This window comes from Crocuta crocuta, unplaced genomic scaffold, assembly GCF_008692635.1.
Source record: "Crocuta crocuta isolate KB4526 unplaced genomic scaffold, BGI_CrCroc_1.0 scaffold38, whole genome shotgun sequence".
NCBI classification, from domain to species: Eukaryota; Metazoa; Chordata; class Mammalia; order Carnivora; family Hyaenidae; genus Crocuta; species Crocuta crocuta.
Window position 1 is genome coordinate 4,054,993 of NW_027532605.1, and position 19,360 is coordinate 4,074,352.

General features: G+C 34.7%; 1 protein-coding gene across 1 annotated transcript in view; it reads right to left on the reverse strand.

The window, feature by feature from the left end:
* PMS1 (PMS1 homolog 1, mismatch repair system component) overlaps positions 1-19,360 on the reverse strand; it is a 94,555-nt gene that overhangs the window by 64,772 nt on the left and 10,423 nt on the right. The window contains exons 4-5 of the mRNA XM_077780205.1: positions 13,857-14,039; positions 3,019-3,121 (exon numbers count right to left, since the gene is read on the reverse strand). Coding sequence (XP_077636331.1) covers positions 3,019-3,121; positions 13,857-14,039 — 286 coding nt within the window. The remainder of the gene's footprint in view (positions 1-3,018; positions 3,122-13,856; positions 14,040-19,360) is intronic.

Consider the following 19,360-nt stretch of genomic DNA (forward strand, 5'->3'; position numbering starts at 1 on the left):
AACCCTAAATGCACAGGTATTAATTAAGATGGCTGTACTGTAGTTTTATCTTACACAGAAAATATTTAAATGGAAGTTGAATGACAGCTGTTGGTGAAATGTGAGTCTGTGATTCAATCACTCAAAAATTATCAGCACTAAGGCAATATAAATGTAAACAGCTTTTAAAAGTGCTTGTAGATTTCTATAATATGTCCATCTAGAGCAATTTGAAACTAAGAGCTTGATTCTTTATTGTTTTCCTAGATAACCAACTATAATTAGGAGATAAAAATGAATCATGAAAGGCAATTACTAGTTTCAGAACAACTGACCTTCCAAGTATGTTGTTTCTTAAGATAAAAGGAATATGTTAAAGAAAATAAGGTTCATTTACTGACTACAGAAGTTCCTTAAAATGCATCCCTAGTCTCACTGAAAGTAGAAGACCTGGGTCTGCAAGAAAAGAAAAATCAATCGACAAATGGGGAGAGATCGGAAGGATTTCATATTTAAGTATTGCTATTTCATAGTTCTCATGGTGATGAACACAGGAAAGCATGAGAAGTATGAGTGATGCAGAGCAACAGGCCATCCAGATTAGACTGGCTACTACTAAGATAAAAATAAGTACATTTAAGTTTTATAAGGTGACTAGATTACTTCAAAGTACTCTACTGGAGAGCCACCCAAATATCTCCTAATGGTTTCCTAATTTGAACTCCTAAGAATTGGGGTCAGAACATTTCTGGAAAGGGACTATACTAAAAAAAAAAAAAAATGCCTTCTATTTCCTAACCTTCAATACATAAAAAAGAAAAAGAATCACAGTCTATTATTTTTAATTAAAATCTGTACAATATTATATATCAAATTAAACAGCTAGTAGACTTGAGCTCATTTTTATTACCTGAATAAATGCCAAAAAATTATGTTTTCTTATAAGTTCCAACCAATTCTTTCTTTTGTATGCATACAAAAATATAAATTCTTAATATGCAAAGTAATCAGTAATTTGAAGATTACAAAATAAGAGAAAAAGTGTATTTGGTATCAGTATTAAGATATAACAAAATATATCTTAATGAAAAAAATGGTAATTATTAAAGAGATATGTCCAATAATTTAATATTAAAATTAGAGGGCAGAAACTAAAGAAAAAATATAGTATTTCAATAAATTACAATGAGGAGCCACAAAATTAAAAAATGAATATATAATTCAAATTGGAGGAGAAGGGCAAATAGTGACAAAAAATCTCACAGATCCTTTCAGATCAAATAATTCTTCTGAACATGACTAAATAGGTCATACTTTCAACATTCTCCCAACTTTAAACATTCCATTACCAGAAGTTAGCAGTATGAAAAAAATTAAAGGATTCATGACACTCAAGCCTGAAGAGCTTTTCTTTTTTGTTTTAAGTAGATAGTAGGAACTTAAAAACAAAAGATGTCAACTAAACTGTAATAAAATTACATAAGTGTATAAAACATGAAAGAACTCTATTATAAAGAGCAATATAATTAATACATTTATTTGCTTCAAAGAGGAAGTGGGTAAGGATATTAGATGAAACAACATTAGCAATGAGCTAACAACTGTTGATATTGAGTGATGGGTACATTATTCTATTTATTTGCACATACATTTCAAGTTTTCCATAAAATAATATATTTTAATTATTTACTTAATCAGAGTATCTTAATGTATGGTTTATTACTACAATTACCAAATCAGTAATGTTTTAGGCATTTCAATAAAATATCCTTCACATATAAAGAAGACACTAAGTGATCCAACAACAGCAAAATAACTGCTTACAGTTTTTACAGAAAAGTAACTAACCCATGTTTTTGTTCATAGTCTTTTTTTATATTAATTTACTTAAATTCAAGTTAGTTAACATACAGTGTAGTATCCGTCTCAGGAGTAGAACCCAGTGGTTAATCATTTACATATAATACTCAGTGCTTATCCCAACAAGTACCCTCCTTAGTGCCCAGTGCCCATTTAGCCCATCCTACCATACACTGCCCCTCCAGCAATCCTCAGTTTATTCCACAGCGAATATTATCCTCAATGGGGGAAAACCTGAGAGCTTTCTTTCCTCCTAAGGTCAGGAACACTACAGGGATGTCCATTCTCACCACTGTTGTTCAACATAGTACTAGAAGTTCTAGCCTCAGCAATCAGAAAACAGAAAGAAATAAAAGGCATACAAACTGGTAAAGAAGAAGTCACTTTCACTCTTTGCAGATGACCAGATATTCTACATGGAAAACCCAAAAGACTTCACCAAAAAATTGCTAGAATTGATACGTCAATTTAGTAAAGTCATAGGAGATAAGATCAATACACAGAAATTGGTTGCGTTTATATACACCAATAATGAAGCAGTAGAAAAAGAAATCAAGGAATCGATCTCATTTACAACTGCACCAAAAACAATAAGATACCTAAGAATAAACGTAGCCAAAGTTGTAGAAGATCTGTATGCTAAAAGTTATAGAAAACTTATAAAAGAAATTAAAGAAGACACAAAGAAATGGAAAAATATTCCATGCTCACAAACTGGAAGAATAAATACTGTTAAAATGTCTATACTCTCCATAGTCTTTTAATGTAGTTCCTCTTAAGAAAGCTTTTTTTTTTTTAATGTTTTATTTATTTCTGAGAGACAGAGAGAGAGGGAGAGCATGAATAGGGGAGGATCAGAAAGAGAGGGAGATACAGAATCTGAAGCCGGATACAGGCTCTGAGTTAGCTGTCAGCACAGACCCCAATGCAGAGCTCGAACCCACGAACCATGAGATCATGACCTGAGCCAAAGTCGGACGCTTAACCGACTGAGCCACCCAGGCGCCCCTTCCTCTTGAGATTTAAGAGGGTGACTAAAGTAGGGATTGAATATTCACTTGGAAGTTAACTAGCCTTTATCATGAGCAAACCTGAAGCAATGCATTTGAATTTAAGGAGTAACAATTTTTAAAAAATAAAAAAGAAAGAAAAGGCAAAACTACAAAGCTACTCTCTTACCTTGACCAAGATGTGAAGGTTTTTGAGAAATTATCTGGCCGCTGCTATCCAAAACATACTGGGTGCTAAAATTATCAGAAGCTGTCCTTGTTGTAATTAAAACCTGGAATATAAAAAAAAATTAATAAAATTATGATTTTAGATTTTGCAGTGGACTCATTATCAAATGAGATTTAAAATGATTATACATTTACTTAAGATTGAAAAAAGTGTGGAGCACCTGAGTGACTCAGTTGGTTAAGCATCCAACTCTTGATTTTGGCACAGGTCATGATCTCAGTTACTGAGATCAAGCTCCATGCTGGGATCCATACTGAGTGTGGAGCATCCTTAAGATTTTCTGTTTCATGTTTTCACTCATATGTGGAACAGGAAAAACTTAACAGAGGACCATGTTTTTAATGTTTATTTTTGAAAGATTGTGAGCAGGGGAGAAATAGTTAAGGAGAGGGAGGGAGGCAAATCATAGGAGTCTTAAAACACTGAGGGCTGAAGGTTGATGGGGGTTGGGGAAGTGGGTAAAATGGGTGATGGACATGGAGGAGGGCACTTGTTGGCATGAGCACTTGGGTGTTATGTGGAAACCAACCTGACAATAAACTATAAAGAAAAAAAAAGATTCTCTGTTTCTCCCTCTGCTCCTCTTCCCTGCTTGCACTTGCACTCTCCCTCTCTCTTACTCTTTAAAACTAAAAAAGCTAGGGGTACTTGGGTGGCCCAGTTGGTTAAGCATCCAACTTCAGCTCAGGTCATGATCTTATGGTTTGTGAGTTCAAGCCCCACACGTCGGGCTAGGTGCTGAAGCTCAAAGCCTGGAGGCTGTTTCGGATTCTGTGTCTTCCTCTCTCTCTTCCCCTACCCTGCTCACAATCTGTCTCTCAAAAATAAACATTAAAAAAATTTTTTTTTTTAAGTTTTACTTGTTAAGCTCTTATGATCACTTCTCTGGTAATATTCCCTTAGAGTTACACTAATAGTAGGCCACCTTATATTTTTATGTGGCAAATTACTGATTTTTATTTTGAGTATTTAATTAAAATACTCATACACAAATCTGCACATCTGAAACTATTTGTATTATATGACTTACATTTGTAAAATCATATATGTAATTGCATTAGGGAAGCTTTCTTTTTGTTTTATTTATTTACTTTGAGAGGGAGAGAGAGAGAGTACTTGAGCAGGGGAGGGGCAGAGAGAAGGGAGAGAAAGAATCCCAAGCAGGCTCTGCACTGCCAGTGCAGAGTCCAATGCAGGGCTGGATTTCACAAACCATGAGATCATGACCTGAGCCAAAACCAGGAGTAAAATGCTCAGTTGGTTAAGCATTTGACTTCAGCTCAGGTCATGATCTCACAGTTTGTGGGTCTTAGCCTAGCATCAGGCTTTGTGCAGACAGCTCGGAGCCTGGAGCCTGCTTCGGATTCTGTGTCTCCCTCTCTCTGCCCCTCCCCCACTCACACTCTGTCTCTCTCTCAAAAAAAAAAAAAAAATTAAAAAAAATTTTAAGACAATTTCCATAAATGCGTTGGTAATGTGAAAAAGCCTTTCATAAAATGATCATTCTCTCTTTTTATAATCTGTGTGAAACTGCACTTCTGTATTTCAAGGCAATGGTTCAAAAAAATAAAGTATAAATCATACACACATATTATTTGTGGATAATTTTTTCTTAAAACCAAGCTCTGAACTATTTAAATGTAAATTTTTTATTAAATGAAGAAAACATTAGCATTAAGACATGTATGTATAAGAAAAGATTCACTGAACCTGAAAATATTTCCTAAGGTGTTACAGTCACAGAAATATAAATTTAAGAACGTTTGCGCTCTTCTGAGCTACCCTCACCCTCAGCTTTCTGTTTACCTACTTTGTGAGATTAGTGGGGGAGTATGACAATAGAAAACCATTCCACTCTCAGAAAATAACATAGGCAGGGAGTGAGCATATTCTAGGAAAGCACAACGGTTTCAAGAAAAGGATGACCTCTTCATACTTTTTGTGAGCAGTAATGATCCAAAATTGGGAGCAATCTTTCTTATCCATTCTTGAACGCAGCATTTAAGAAAGAAGCCACATGGGGCGCCTGGGTGGCTTAGTCGGTTAAGCGTCCGACTTTCGCTTAGGTCATGATCTCACGGNAAAAAAAAAATAAGAAAGAAGCCACAAAGATCCAGCTCCACTGCTGGAACTCATCTAGGTCCAGTTGGATCTACACTGGATTTGATGGTTCCGTCACCCTGCCCCAACCATGCTCTAATTAACGGTTGACCATATATGGCTATAAAACACGTAGATACCAGGCAGGGACTAGCAGAGTCACCACACACACACACACACACACACACACACACACACACACACACACATTCTCTAGCTCACAATATTAGTAGAATCTATTAGAGTCTCTCTGAGGGTAATGTCCATAAAATCCTTACCAGGAACACTGTCTTAAGCTTTTTTCCAAAAACATACAACTAAATCAAAGTTGTGCCCCTCTGTATAACCTGAAGTGATTCTTCTACTTCTTCCAAAAATATATTCCATGGTTCAAAAGTTGTATAATTTTAAAAGTTTTCCTGATAATTAATCTTAATCTTCCCTGCTACATCCCAACTCTATTCTGTCCAGTAGTGATTTTCTCTAATAAAGTATGTTTAAAAACAAAGAGTAAAACAATTTCTTTCCTGTCTCTTAATTTAATTACTCTATGATTGTCCCTGTAAAAACAATTCTACATTTAACCAACTACTTTTCAAAAATGCCAAGGTCAAATGAATTCTATTTCTGTTCTCCAAAGAGTTAGCCACCTGACCTAAAGTTGGTGTTATTGAGCAAAAGTAGTCCTGGAACTCTGAGTTCTAGCACTAACTATGCCAGTGACTTATTAGATGGTCCTGAATAAATGATTACTCTATCATCTTTAAGGGAAGGGTAATGATATGATGAAAATTATGCTAATACTTTACAAGGTTATGTGGGTTCTTGTTTTAACTATTTTGAAAGCACTTGTTTATCCTTTAAACATATTAGTTAATAGTAAACATACTCCAATCTAGATAAATAAACTGATGTACTAAAAAGCAAAACAGGACCTTAGTGGTCATAAACGTAACATTTGTATTAAAGTACAAAAAACAGAATACAATATTGTTTTCCAAAATTAATTGTTTTTACATTACAATGTGTAGAGTATTATGAAAATTTATCTTGACAGGAAATGCTTTGCAATTCACTGCTAAAGACAGTGAAAGACAATACACAGGAGAATGTTTTACAATGGTCCTCAGAGGAAGGAACTGTATTTCAAGAGTTCATTTCATCATATGATCCTGTGTCCTAGGTAGGAAAAACTTTTTTTGGACCAGGCACAGGCTTAGAATGTGTTACCTCTGCAGCAGTTAACATATTTGAACCTGCAGTTAACGACATCATCAGATGTACCTCTAATATTACAAAATATTATTTGTGCTTCTTACTAAGATATTAATGAGCTATGGCAGAACAAATCTAGTGGTGTTAGGGAAGAGCTAAAATTATTTAAAGAATTTTAAAAGGAGAAGTTTATATTAAAAGGTAAAGTTTTAAAAGTTCTCAGAGAACCTTAAAGGTTATATTAGCTATCTTTTATTAAAAATTATCTTTTTGGTCCAGTTACTGAGTTTCAAAATTATATAATACTAAGTTAAAATTCATAAAATTCATAAAAGCATTTAAACTTTAGACAAGCATAAATTTTCTCAATGTTTTAGATAAAACTCAATTAAAACCTTAGGATACATTCTGTCAATTTATGCAAAAAAACCTCTTTTGACAAAAATTCATTTAAGAAAATTACGTTAAAGTTTTGTTTTTATTTTTTGCTGTCTTTTGGATGAACCCTTTGGCACAGACATGGGAGTCTGAAAACTAACGTAAATGGTCTTCATATTAAGCTGAAATATCAATTTTGCCTAGATCAATGAAATGTATTTTTCTTTCTGTGTTGTGAGTCTGCCCGCCTATGCATAGTTGTACACCAATATAAGAGCTCTAACTTCATAACCTTCTCCCAAATACTTCACTGAGGGAGACTAGCAACAGGAAATATTGGCCTTGGCTTTTCTCCTTAGAACAGAGTTCTATTAACTGTGAGGAGGTTACACTTTAGAAAGCAGGATACCTACCCCATTCTTCAAAAGTTTCTGTGCCTATTCTAATGACACCTCTACCACCATGGCTCTAAAGAACATAGAAGGTACTCTACACTGTGGAAGAGGAGGCAGAAAACATCAAAATGATGCTAGCAACAGCTATGGGGGCCCACAATTAAGGAAGTCTCAACTTTCATCTTTAAAAGAGAATGTGGGGCGCCTGGGTGGCTCAGTCATTTCAGCGTCCGACTTCGGCTCAGGTCATGATCTCATGGTTCGTGGATTCAAGCCCCAAGTCGGGCTCTGTGCTGACAGCTGGCTCAGAGCCTGGAGCTTGTTCAGATTCTGTATCTCCCTCTCTCGCTGACCCTCCCCTGTTCATGCTCTCTCTCTCTCAGAAATAAATAAAACATAAAAAAAAAAAAAAAAAAAAACAAAAAACAAAACCAGAATGGTATAGCTTCTCATTCTGCCCTCTTTGAGCCATGGAAGTTTAATGAAATTTAAAACAAAAACAAACCCACAAGTGATGTAATCTCATCACAAAATTATGTAAAATAAACTTCATAGATCAGAGTAATACTCAGCACACTGTAACTAATTTAAAAATGGGGGAATGAATCAATAAACATGAGTGTTATACAAAGTATGGCTGGCACCTCTGTTAATTCTTTGGAGGGAAAAACAAGAGAAAATAACTTGTGCTACAGAATACCTTTTGTGAGAAATAGAAAGAATTTACGTAGGAATGTCTGTTAAACCTTAAAAAGAATTTCCCAAAAATGCTGAGTTGTCTGCATAAACTCTGAAAAGTAAGGTGAAATACTGCTTGTCAACAAGGGGATGAGCAAGTATGATGATGTTATCAACTTTATGATAAAGGTACATATACTTACTTTTCACATTCAAGTCCAGAGTGAAAAGAACTTTCATTTACATGGCACATGACCATATTAAACATACTTTAATATGTACTATTTCAATGGACTCTCAAATCATTATTCTCACTTAGTGACTCTCAGAAACGTTAACCTGCTTTATGCCTTTGGCCAAGGCTCTTATGCAAACACTTGAGAATTAGGGTTCTGACTTTTTGTTCAGAGTTTGTTCTGATATTAAGAAAACAAAACTGTTCCATATTTCTCCTAAAACTGAGGTGTAACTTAGCCTCCATTTAAAACATGGTTCAAAAAACTTAGGAGTTTCTTAAACATTTCTTTGGAAAAGAAAAAGATCATTTTTCAATAAATATAAATAAATCAATATTCTTTTGTTTCAAAAGAAATAAAATCTTTTATGTTTTTTTATGTGATAAGAATATATACAAAATCTTCACAAAAAAATTTATGAACAGCTCAAAACAGAATTTTCACTATCTCTCACTCATTCTAGTCATTAGCAATCAGTACCAGGAATTTAACGCTGGAGAAAACAAGTATCTCCAAATTACTGCTCTACAAACAATAAAAAAAATTTCAAGATTTTAAAGAAAGCCAGTATCAGTCAATTTATGTCAGTAACTGATGCATTCATCATGGATTTATCAAGCAGTAATTCCATTTTTAAATGCCAACAGGATATTCTGCAAGTACAAAAACAGTGTTTTACTCCTTTGGACTCTTTAATTCCAAGACTGGACCTCATTTTAAAATTGACAAATTAGGAAAGCTGCCCAGGCTTTTAAATATGTCAATAAAGAAAATAGAATTAGATATGTTTTAAATTCCTCCAATTTTGCTAAAAACCTATTTTTCTTTTTGTAACTAAAATTATTAACATCTTTAATTAAAAAAAACCTTTCAACAATTTTGGGTGATGGCCACTTAATAGTGTGACAAAACTATATTCCAGATACATATTATCAATCTACTAGGCCTGAGATGATTTGTATCTTTATGACTTAAAAATTCTCTGCATCAGACGACATGATACTCTACATAGAAAATCCAACAGACTCCACCAGAAGCCTACTGGAACTGATCCAAGAANCTTTTTTTCAATGTTTGATATTACAGGAAAAATGTTTTCCTACCTCAGGTGGCTCTGGGGCACCCCATTCATTATTCTGTGTGTTGTCTTTATTATGGTGTGTTATTAATAAAACTATTATAGCATTAAAAAAAATTATCTGCATCAGTTTGGCCGGCAGATAAAATAACCAAATCACTAATTTTTATTATGTAACTGTAATCTCTGTCCTAAGATTTTCAAAATAAATTGGAGCCTTTAAAATAAATATGCAACTTCTATAAATAAAACTTTCTTTCTGAGTGGTAAAGAATACTCATTAAATTTAAAAAGTAAACTATTCACTCCAAAAAGCACTCATTAATATTAGTAACAATATTCCTGAATAACAATTTTTTAAATCTAACTGGCCTTAACAAGCATATATTACTTCCCGTGTGTCTGAAATAATATCCAGAATCCTCTCATATAAGTTTCAACTTGACTACTCCTTGATATCATCTACTGAGCTTACCACTGCAGGCCTGAGTACATTTATTATTTTCATATGAAGTAATTTTAAACTAATAAATATCTCTCCAACCATGCTAGTAAGAAAGTAGTATGACCTCCTGTGGAAAATTCAGTACTGGGAGACATGATGTTGGAAATGAATTCTTGGCTTTGCCATGGACACATTATATGTCCCTAAATAGGTCACGATTTTCATAATCCATGTACTGCACTATGCACAGTTCTTCTAAAGTGAACTACTACTGCAAACAACAGACAATGAAACAGTTACTGATTATTAGACTATATTTTGAAGTTGGAGTAAAAAGACAGACATAGCGTATGGCCACATAAGACCTCAGTTTCCTTATCAATAATATGAGGAGACAGAACCATAGAAGACCTACATTTTAGGGTGGCCTACTCATGAAGCGGACTGAGATAGAGACCAGTGAGCAGAAGTTCACAGAGGATGCTCCCGAGATGATCACCTATGAGGACAGGATAGAAAGAGAAGTGGGGCTCTGCGGTCACAATCAAGGACTTGGCTGACCCTGGCAGGGGAGGGAGGGTGGGGCCAGCCACTCTGGACCAGAGATAGCATGGCAGAGTTGTTCTAAATTGGAATAAAAACTTTATTAACCTCTCATTAGTCAGTCATTGGATGCAGGTTGCCCTGCACAATATGGTAAGTTACCGCTGTATAGCTGAGGTAAGGGCAATCACCAGAGAGAGACTTAGCTTTGAGCCTTCAGTCACCAACGCTTGGCAGCTAGGGGGATGAGTGGTCAGTCCTGACATGCGGGATATGCCAGTGAACCAGGGGCCACTACTACTACCAGGATCCCTTCCAGTTCTCAATTTTTTGATGATCCTCTGGCCTTCAGAAACAACCTAAAATCATCATCAAAATATCTGTGACAAAATAATATATACTGTAGGATTTCATTTAGATCAAGTTCACTAATCTATGTTGACATAAGTTAAAATAGCTATTACCTTTGAGAAATATTAACTGGGACAGGGCATGAGAGAACCTTCAGGGGTGCTGGTCACAGTATATATCTTGACCTGGAATATACCTATGTAAAATATATATATACACACACACACCCCTATGTGTGGGTTTCCCAAAGATTTACAAAAAAAGAGATTTACATAAAATGCTGTTAATGTTCTGTAAGATAAACACCTGACATTACAATGTGTTAACTGAATATAATTTTTAAAAAGTTTACAGTTTTGTATTATGCTGATAGTTTGACAGTTCCTTTACTCCTCTGGTAATTTTGGTAAACAAATTATTTATATCCAAGGCATTCAAATGCGTCAAAAATGAAACAAAAGACAAAATGATAAACTTGGATATCAAGTGGGCCTAACTAATCAAATAAAGAAACAAAATAGAGAGCACCACTGGACAGACTTGCAAAACTGCCATTTAAAATCAGAACTACAGTAAAGATTTGAATACATCATATGGCTTATTACCATGTTATTTTAAAAGACTAGGTACAGTGCTGCCACCTAGTAGACAAAGCTGATAATAACCAATTTCAGTTCTGAAAGGTTATATGTATCTAGTAGAAAATACAGAAATGCCTTTTTTTTCCTGTTTATTCATTTGTGGGTTTTTCCCCCTTAGATTCCACCTCTGAGTGAAAGAAGATAATGGCTTTAATTACGGAATGATTAAGTCATGGGGAATAAAAGGCACAGCATAAGGATTATAGTCAACAATTCTGTAAAAGCGATATGTCGACATATTAGCTACAGTTGTAGTGAACAATATAATGTATAAACTTATCAAATCACTATGCTGCATACCCAAAACTAATGTAACATTGTGTACCAGCTACAGTCAAAAAAATTAAATAATTTTTAAAAACCCAGAAAAGCTGAATTACATATTATTTAACAATACTCCGGCAAAATATACCTTAAAGACTAACATGTTTGGACAACAGCTAAAAAATCAAACAATTATGTTCTCAAATAAATTGTATGATTTCTAAAATAGCTACCAAGAGCTCAAACAATAGTATGTGCTAATACTGGGAGTCTGAGAGGTCAGATACAAATCTGACCCCATTTTAGAGACAAACACTTTCTACAAGATCCCAGTGCTATAGGTTCCCGGATACAGTTTCTAGGGAGGAAAAAGGGCAATGTCCAGTTAGTTGAACCCTCTAGGTGCTCTTCCCTGAAATGTATCTGGAGACTCAGTGAACTCTAAATATAAAGTGTTGAGATAGACAGGGGAAGCACAGGGGATGCTAGATTTTGGATAGACGGTTTAAGCAGAATGCACATAAGGATGGACAAGGCCTTTTCTCCTTTACCAATTTCTGAACATCTGGATTCTAACACACAAGGGCCCCTAGTCCTTCCACAAGTACTAGAATAGTAAACTCTCCCACTTTAAACTCCACATCCTCCTCTACCCACAATTTTTCTTTGTTAGTTAGGCATCACCTTACAGAGCCCCAAAGTCAAAGAGAAGGATACTGGGCTAGAACTCATCACAAAAAAAATGGAGAAAATCTACACTATGCCAGCGCTTTAAGGCAGAAGGAAAAAGGGAAGACCACAATAAGCATGGAGATTATATGACTCATGGGGAGATGAGGCTGGCTACCTAACAGGTGTCCAAAGAATGGATGACAAGAGAGCTATATTATCTCATATACATGACACTTTTCTGGGACAATGGGTACAAAGTCCTATCATTTAATTGTACCTGAGCCTTCTCACCCAAATGGAGTCTACAAGCCAAAGCACAAATGCAGGGATATGCAGCCAGCGAGCACACATGGTAAACATACCATCACACTGTAAAAGAAAGCCCAACATACAGAGTAACAGTAGAGCACAAAGAACCTACTACAGAGTAGTGTGACCAAATATAAGCGAGACACATGGAAATGGACAAAGTTTTAGCTAGGATTTGTCTCACACTAGTTATGAAATCTATTGCAGAGGCAGTGAAGTATAATTGGCACTATGCAAACAAGTTGGTCAGGCACTGAAATGAGGGGTTACTGACACTGAAGGCACCTAACCAGGATCAGGAGGGCAAAGTTCTGGGGTCCAGTCTTCTTCTGATTAGCGAGGGTTTAGAACAAGTCAATTCACATCTCTAGAATCAATCTATCTGCATTGACTAGTGGTATTTCCAGAGTGGGATCCACAGCACAACAACAACAACAACAACAATAAAACAGTGACATGCTTATCAATAAAAGGGTTTCATAGTCAAGTACAGGTAGGGAAATGTAACTACTATAAGCCATCACTCTTAGAGATTCACAATGAACCATATATAGTAAAGTCTCTGAGAAGAGCTTCTAGTTAAAACAGCGGTTTAATTTTATTTAATACATTTTTTTCAAAGTCAATGGGTCATTAGAGTACTTTTTCTTTGTATAAACATTAACACTGTAGCAGCGCCTGGTGGCTCAGTTCATTAAGCGTCCAACTCTGGATTTTGGCTCAGGGATTCTCTCTCTGCTCCTCCTCTATTCTCTCATATGCTCTCTCTTAAAATAAATAAACTTAAAAAAAATATTAACGTTGCAAAACACACTTTGCCTTTCTTCAAAAGATCAGACAGAATTACCATATTATACAGCAATTCCACTTCTGGGTTTTTACACAAAAGAAGTGAAAGCTGGGACTTCAACAGACATTTGCACACCCACATTCACAGCAGCATTATTCTCAATAGCCAAAAGGTGGAAACAACCCAAATGTCCATCAACAAATAAAGGGATAAACAAAAACATGATTTACATATACAGTGAAGGATCATTCAGCCTTAAGAAGAAATAAAATTCTGATACATGTTATACCATGTATTAACTTTGAAGACGTTTTGCTAAATGAAATAAGCCAGACACAAAAGGGCAAATATTATATGACTCCATTAGTCAAATTCACAGAGACAGAAAGTAGAATAGTGATTACAAGGGATTGGAGGTGGAGTCCCCATTGGGACTGACCATTAATGGATTTCAGTTTGGAGTGATGAAGAAATTCTGGAAATGGATGGCAATGATAGCTATACACTCTTTAAACCACTGAACTGTACACTTAAAATGGTTTAAAAGGTGAATTTTATGTTATGTATATTCTACTACAATAAAAAAAAATTCTATACTCTGCCAAATACTGGGTTAATTTCCTCTTAATGCTACCATTCTCTGAGTGTGAAATCACTAAAAAAGTCAATATAAATTATCTTACCTCAGCAACACAACAAATGGACCCCAAGGCTTCCCCACGAAAACCATAAGTTGTCAAATTTTCAAGATCTTCATGACTATTTATCTTTGAGGTGTAGTATTTTATTGCCATTACAGGTGCATCAGTGGCCTTGATACCCTCACCATTGTCTCGCACCTCAATTTTATCAAATCCATAGTTCTCCTATAAAAAGTTAAAGAATACTTTTAGTATATACAGTAACCTGTTGTCACAGAAACAGAAACACACAAGAAAAACAGTTGTGTCATTTATTTACCTTTCATGGATTCTTAATATTAAGAAAGTGACAGTTCAAATTCTTAACTCTATCAATTCCTACCTATGGTACAATGGGCAAGTCCCTTGTTTTCCCTTGACTCAGATTCAACTGTAAAATAAAGAAGTCAGTCTAATCTTTAAGGTTTCCTTGAACTGTTTCAGCACCATGGATATTTGTGTTTAAATTTACATTTAAACTAAGAAAATTCTACTAAATTATATATGCTTTTGCATATATAATCTCTCAAAAACACAAAAGTGAATACTATCTCCTTCAAAAACAGCACCTGATTCTACCCACCAAGAGTCTAGCAATTATCCTTATTCAACTTTTTAATACTTATCAATACTTTCTCCCTTTAACTATTTACTGTTTTCGTAAGAATTTTAAATATTTACTGCATTATAACTTCCTAAACTTCTTTTAGCAAATAGTCACTGAACAGACAAAATGCAGAGAAAATACATTAATTTGGCAATCTCTGTGAGTTCTTTACTTGAAAAACTAGGGGGAAAGAAACAACTCAATTCATAGCTTAGTATTTGTAGCTTAATACTAAAAGTATACATACATAACAAAAACAAAATCTAGGGACACCTGAGTGGCTCAGCTGGTTAAGTGCACGACTCTTGATATCAGCTCAGGTCATGATCTCAGTTTCCAAGTTCGAGCCCCACATTGGGGCTTGGGATTCTGTCTTTCTCCCTCTCTCTGCCTGCTCTCTCTCTTGCAAAATAAAATAAACATTTAAAAAAAGGTTCAAAAACAAAATCTGAAACCCTATAGAGATCATCCTACAATTACAATCACTCTAGTATTTTAAAATAATACAGCTTTTTAGTAAGCTGAATTTAAGTAATACTGTGTAAGTGCTTTTTAGGTAAATTAGATATGCAAGGTGTTAGAGGGAGACCCTTAAGATTTAGTTCCTCATCTCTCTCGATCCACAATTAACATCCCGGAAACAGTTTGGCTGCTTCATTTTATAGAAAAATCATTAACTACAGAAACATCAATCTTGCAGTACAAATACAACTCCAGGCATGTGAGTAAAATAATATAAAGATCTGATTAAATTTTTAAAATAAGATCAACTTTAATTATGAAAACATTCCTAGTCAGGATAGTTACTATTGAATGAAATCGTAATAAAACAGGTCTTATCATGTACAGCAAAATAGTCATTTATTTTAAAACCCTACAAAGCAGAAACGGGTAAATATCAAGATACTAAAATATATAGCCAGATAAAAATGTGTACTTTACTTTTATCAGAGGACTTCTGTTGGCTTCCTAACACTATTTTTAAAACCATGCTTTTCTTCCAGAGAATTTTAAGAATAAGAAATATGTCTGCCTGCCTAAGATTCAGGAGTGAAATATGTCAAATATAATCATCTAATCCCATTTATTATCAATTGTATTCTAATCAGAATCAGTCACTATAGCATATGAAATGCCTAAAAATATATAAATAGCCTGTATTTGGATTTAATAAATTTTTCCATGTTTATAGTTTATAATACGTTAACATTTGAACATAGGGATTAGGAGTGCTGACTCCCACATTGTCAAAACTCCATGTATAGTTTCTAATAGACTATTATTTTTTAAAAATGTTAATTCTAGTGTAGTTAACAGCATTATATTAGCTGCAAGTGTACAATACAGCGATTCAGTAGTTCCATATATTACTTGGTACTCATCAAGATAAGTGTACTCTTAATCCTTCACCTATTTCATCATAGGGTAGTTCTATTTTTAACCTTTTGATGAACCTCAATACTGTTTTCCACAGTGGTTGCATCAGTTTGCATTCCCACTAACAGTGCAAGAGGGTTCCTTTTTCTCCACATCCTCCTCAACATTTGCTGTTTCTTGTGTTGTTGATTTTAGCCATTCTGACAGGTGTGAAGTGATTTCTCACTGCAGTTTTGGTTTGCATTTCTCTGATGGTGATATTGATCATTTCATGTTTGTTGGTCATCTGTATGTCTTCTTTGGGAAAAATGTCTTTTCATGTCTTCTGCCTATTTTTTAATTGGATTATTTGGGTTTTTTGGTGTTGAGTTGCTGCAGTTCTCTATATATTTTCAATATGCCATTTGCAAATATCTTCGCACATTTGCTGGGATGCCTTTTAGTTTTATTTTCTTTGCTGTGCAGAAGCTTTTTATTGTGAATATTGTACCAATAGCTTACTTTTACTTTTACTTTTGTCTCAAGAAAGATATCTAGAAAAAATGTTGTTACAGCAAAAGTCACACAAATTACTGCCTGTATTCTTACAAGAGTTTATGGTATCAGGTCTCACATTGAGGTCTTTAATCCATTTTGAATTTGTGTGTATGACTTAAGAAAATGGTGCGGTTTCCTTCTTTCATATGTAGTTGTCCAGTTTCCTGAGCACTATCTGATGAAAAGACTATCTTTTCTCCATTGCATTTTCTTGCTTCCTTTGTGGAAGATTAATTGACCATAAAATTATGGGTTTACTTCTGGGTTTTCTATTCTGTTTTATTGATGTATAGGTCTATTTTTGTCGGTACCATACTGTTTTGATTACTATAGCTTTGTAATATAACTCGAAGTCTGTGATTGTGATCCTTCCAGTTTTGTACTTCTTTTTCAAGACGGCTTTGGCTATTTGGGGTCATTGTGGTTCTATACAAATTTTAAGACTGTTTATTCCGGTTCTGTGAAAAATGCTTTTGGTATTTTGATAGAGATTGCATTAAATTTGTAGATTGCTTTGGATAGCATAAACATTTTAACAACATTTGTTCTCCTAACCCATAAACATGGAATGCTTTTCCATTCTTTATGTTTTCAGTATCTTTCATCTTTGTTTCATAACTCTTTCACTTCCATGGTTAAGTTTATTCCCAGGTACCTTATTATTTTAGGTGCAGTTGTAAATGGGATTTTTGGGAAATTTCTCTCTGCTGCCTCATTATTAGTATATAGAAATGAAACATTTCTGTTCATTGACTTTGTATTGTGTGACTTTACTGAATACATTTATTAGTTCTAGTAGTTTTTGGTGGAGTCTTTAGGGTTTTTAAAATACAGTATCATGTCATCTGCAAATTGTGAAAGTTTTACTTCCTCCTTACCAATTTGGATGCTTTTATTATTTTCTGTTGTCGGGCTACCTACTGTCTGGTACCTAGGACTTTCAGCAACATGTTGAATAAAGGTGGTGAGAGTACACATCCTTGTCTTGTTCCTGACCTTAGGGGCAAAGCTCTCAGTTTTTCCTCCATGGAGTATCATGTCAGTTGTATTATGCTGAGGTATGTTCTGTCTACACCTACTTTGTCAATGGTTCCATTGTTGTTACTGAAGGCTTTTGTCAAGAATGGATGTTGTACTCTGTGAAATACTTTTCCTGCATCTATTGAAATAATACGGTTTTTATCCTTTCTCTTATTGATCTGTCACATTGACTGATTTGCAAATATTGAAACACCCTTGCAACTCAAGAATACATTCCACTTGATCATGGTGAATAATTTTTTTTAATGTTTATTTTTGACAGTGCAGGGGGAGGGGCAGGGAGAAGGAGGGGTGGAGGATCCAAAGTGGGCTCTATGCTGACAGCAGATGGCCCAATATGAGGCTTGAACTCACAAACCACAAGATCATGACCTAAGCTGAAGTTAGATGCTTAACCAACCGATCTACCCAGGCATCCCTGTGGTGAATGCTTTTTTAAATGTACTGTTGGATTCACTTTGTTAATATTTTGTTGAGGATTTTGACTCTATATTCATCAGAGATTTTGGCTTGTAGTTCTCTTTAATTGTGGTGGTGGTGTCTTTATCTGGCTTTGGTGACAGGCTAACGCTGACCTTACTGAATGATTTTGGAAGCTTTCCTTCCTCTATTTTGCGGAATAGTTTGAGAATAGGTATTAACTCCTGAAATGCTTAGAAGAATTCCTCTGTGAAGCCAGTTCATTTGCAATTTTTGTTTGTTGGGAGTTTTTTGATTACTGATTTGATTTCATTGCTGGTGATCAGTCTGTTCAAATTTTTTATATCTTCCTTTTTCAGTTTTTGGTCGTTTGTGAGTTTCTAGGGATTTCTCTCTTTCTTCTAGGTTGTCCCATTTGTTGGCATATACTCTTGCCTTAATATTCTGTTTTTCTGTGGTATTGGTTATTTCTCCACTTTCATTTGTAATTTTATTTCAAGTCCTTTTTCTTTTTTGAGGAGTCTGACTAGAGGTTTACCAACCTTTCTAATCTTTTCTTAAAAACCAACTCCTGGATTGATTGACCATTTTATTTCTTTTTTAGTTTGTGTCATTTATTTCTCCTCTAATCTTTATATTTCCTTTCTTCTACTCATTTTGGGTCTTGTTTCTTCTTCTTCTACCTCCTTTAGGTATAAGGTTAGATTGTTTTTTTCTTGCTTGAGGTAAGCCTGTATTGCTATAAACTTCTGTCTTAGATCCCCTCTTGCTGCATCCCAAAGATTTTAGACTGTTGCACTTTTATTTTCATTTGCCTCCATGTTTGTTTGTTTAATTCCTCTGCTTTTTTTGGCTGACCTATTCATTGTCTGGTAGCCTGTTATTTAACCTCTATGTATTTGTGTTCTTTCCAGATTGTTTTTTGTGGTTGATATTTGGTTTCATTGCATTATGATTGGAAAAGATGCATGGTATGACTTCATTCTTTCTGAATGTTGACACTTGTTTTGTGTCCTAATATGTGATCCATTCTGGAGAATGTGCCAGGGGCACTTGAAAAAAAGGTGTATTCTGCTGCTTTAGGATGGAATGTAAAAAGGAAGTCTATTCTGCTGTTTTAGAACAGAATGTTCTGAATATATCTGTTAAATCTATCTGGTCCAGTGTGTCACTCAAAGCTACTGTTTCCATTGATTTTCCTGGATTATCTGTCAACTAATGTAAGTGAGGTGTTAAAGTCCTCTACATTATTTTATTACTATTAGTCCCTTTGTTTTTAACTATTTTACACATTTAAGTGCTATGTTGGGTGCATAAATATTTACAGTTGTTACATCTTCTTGCTGAATTGTCCCCTTTACAATTAGAGTGTCCCTGTCTCGTTACTGTCTTTGTTTTAAAGTCTATTTTGTTCAATATAAATATTGCTAACTCAGCGTTGACATCCATTTACATGAAATATGTTTCTGCATCCCCAACTTTCAATCTACAGATGTTTTTAGGTCTGAAATGAGTCTCTTGTTGG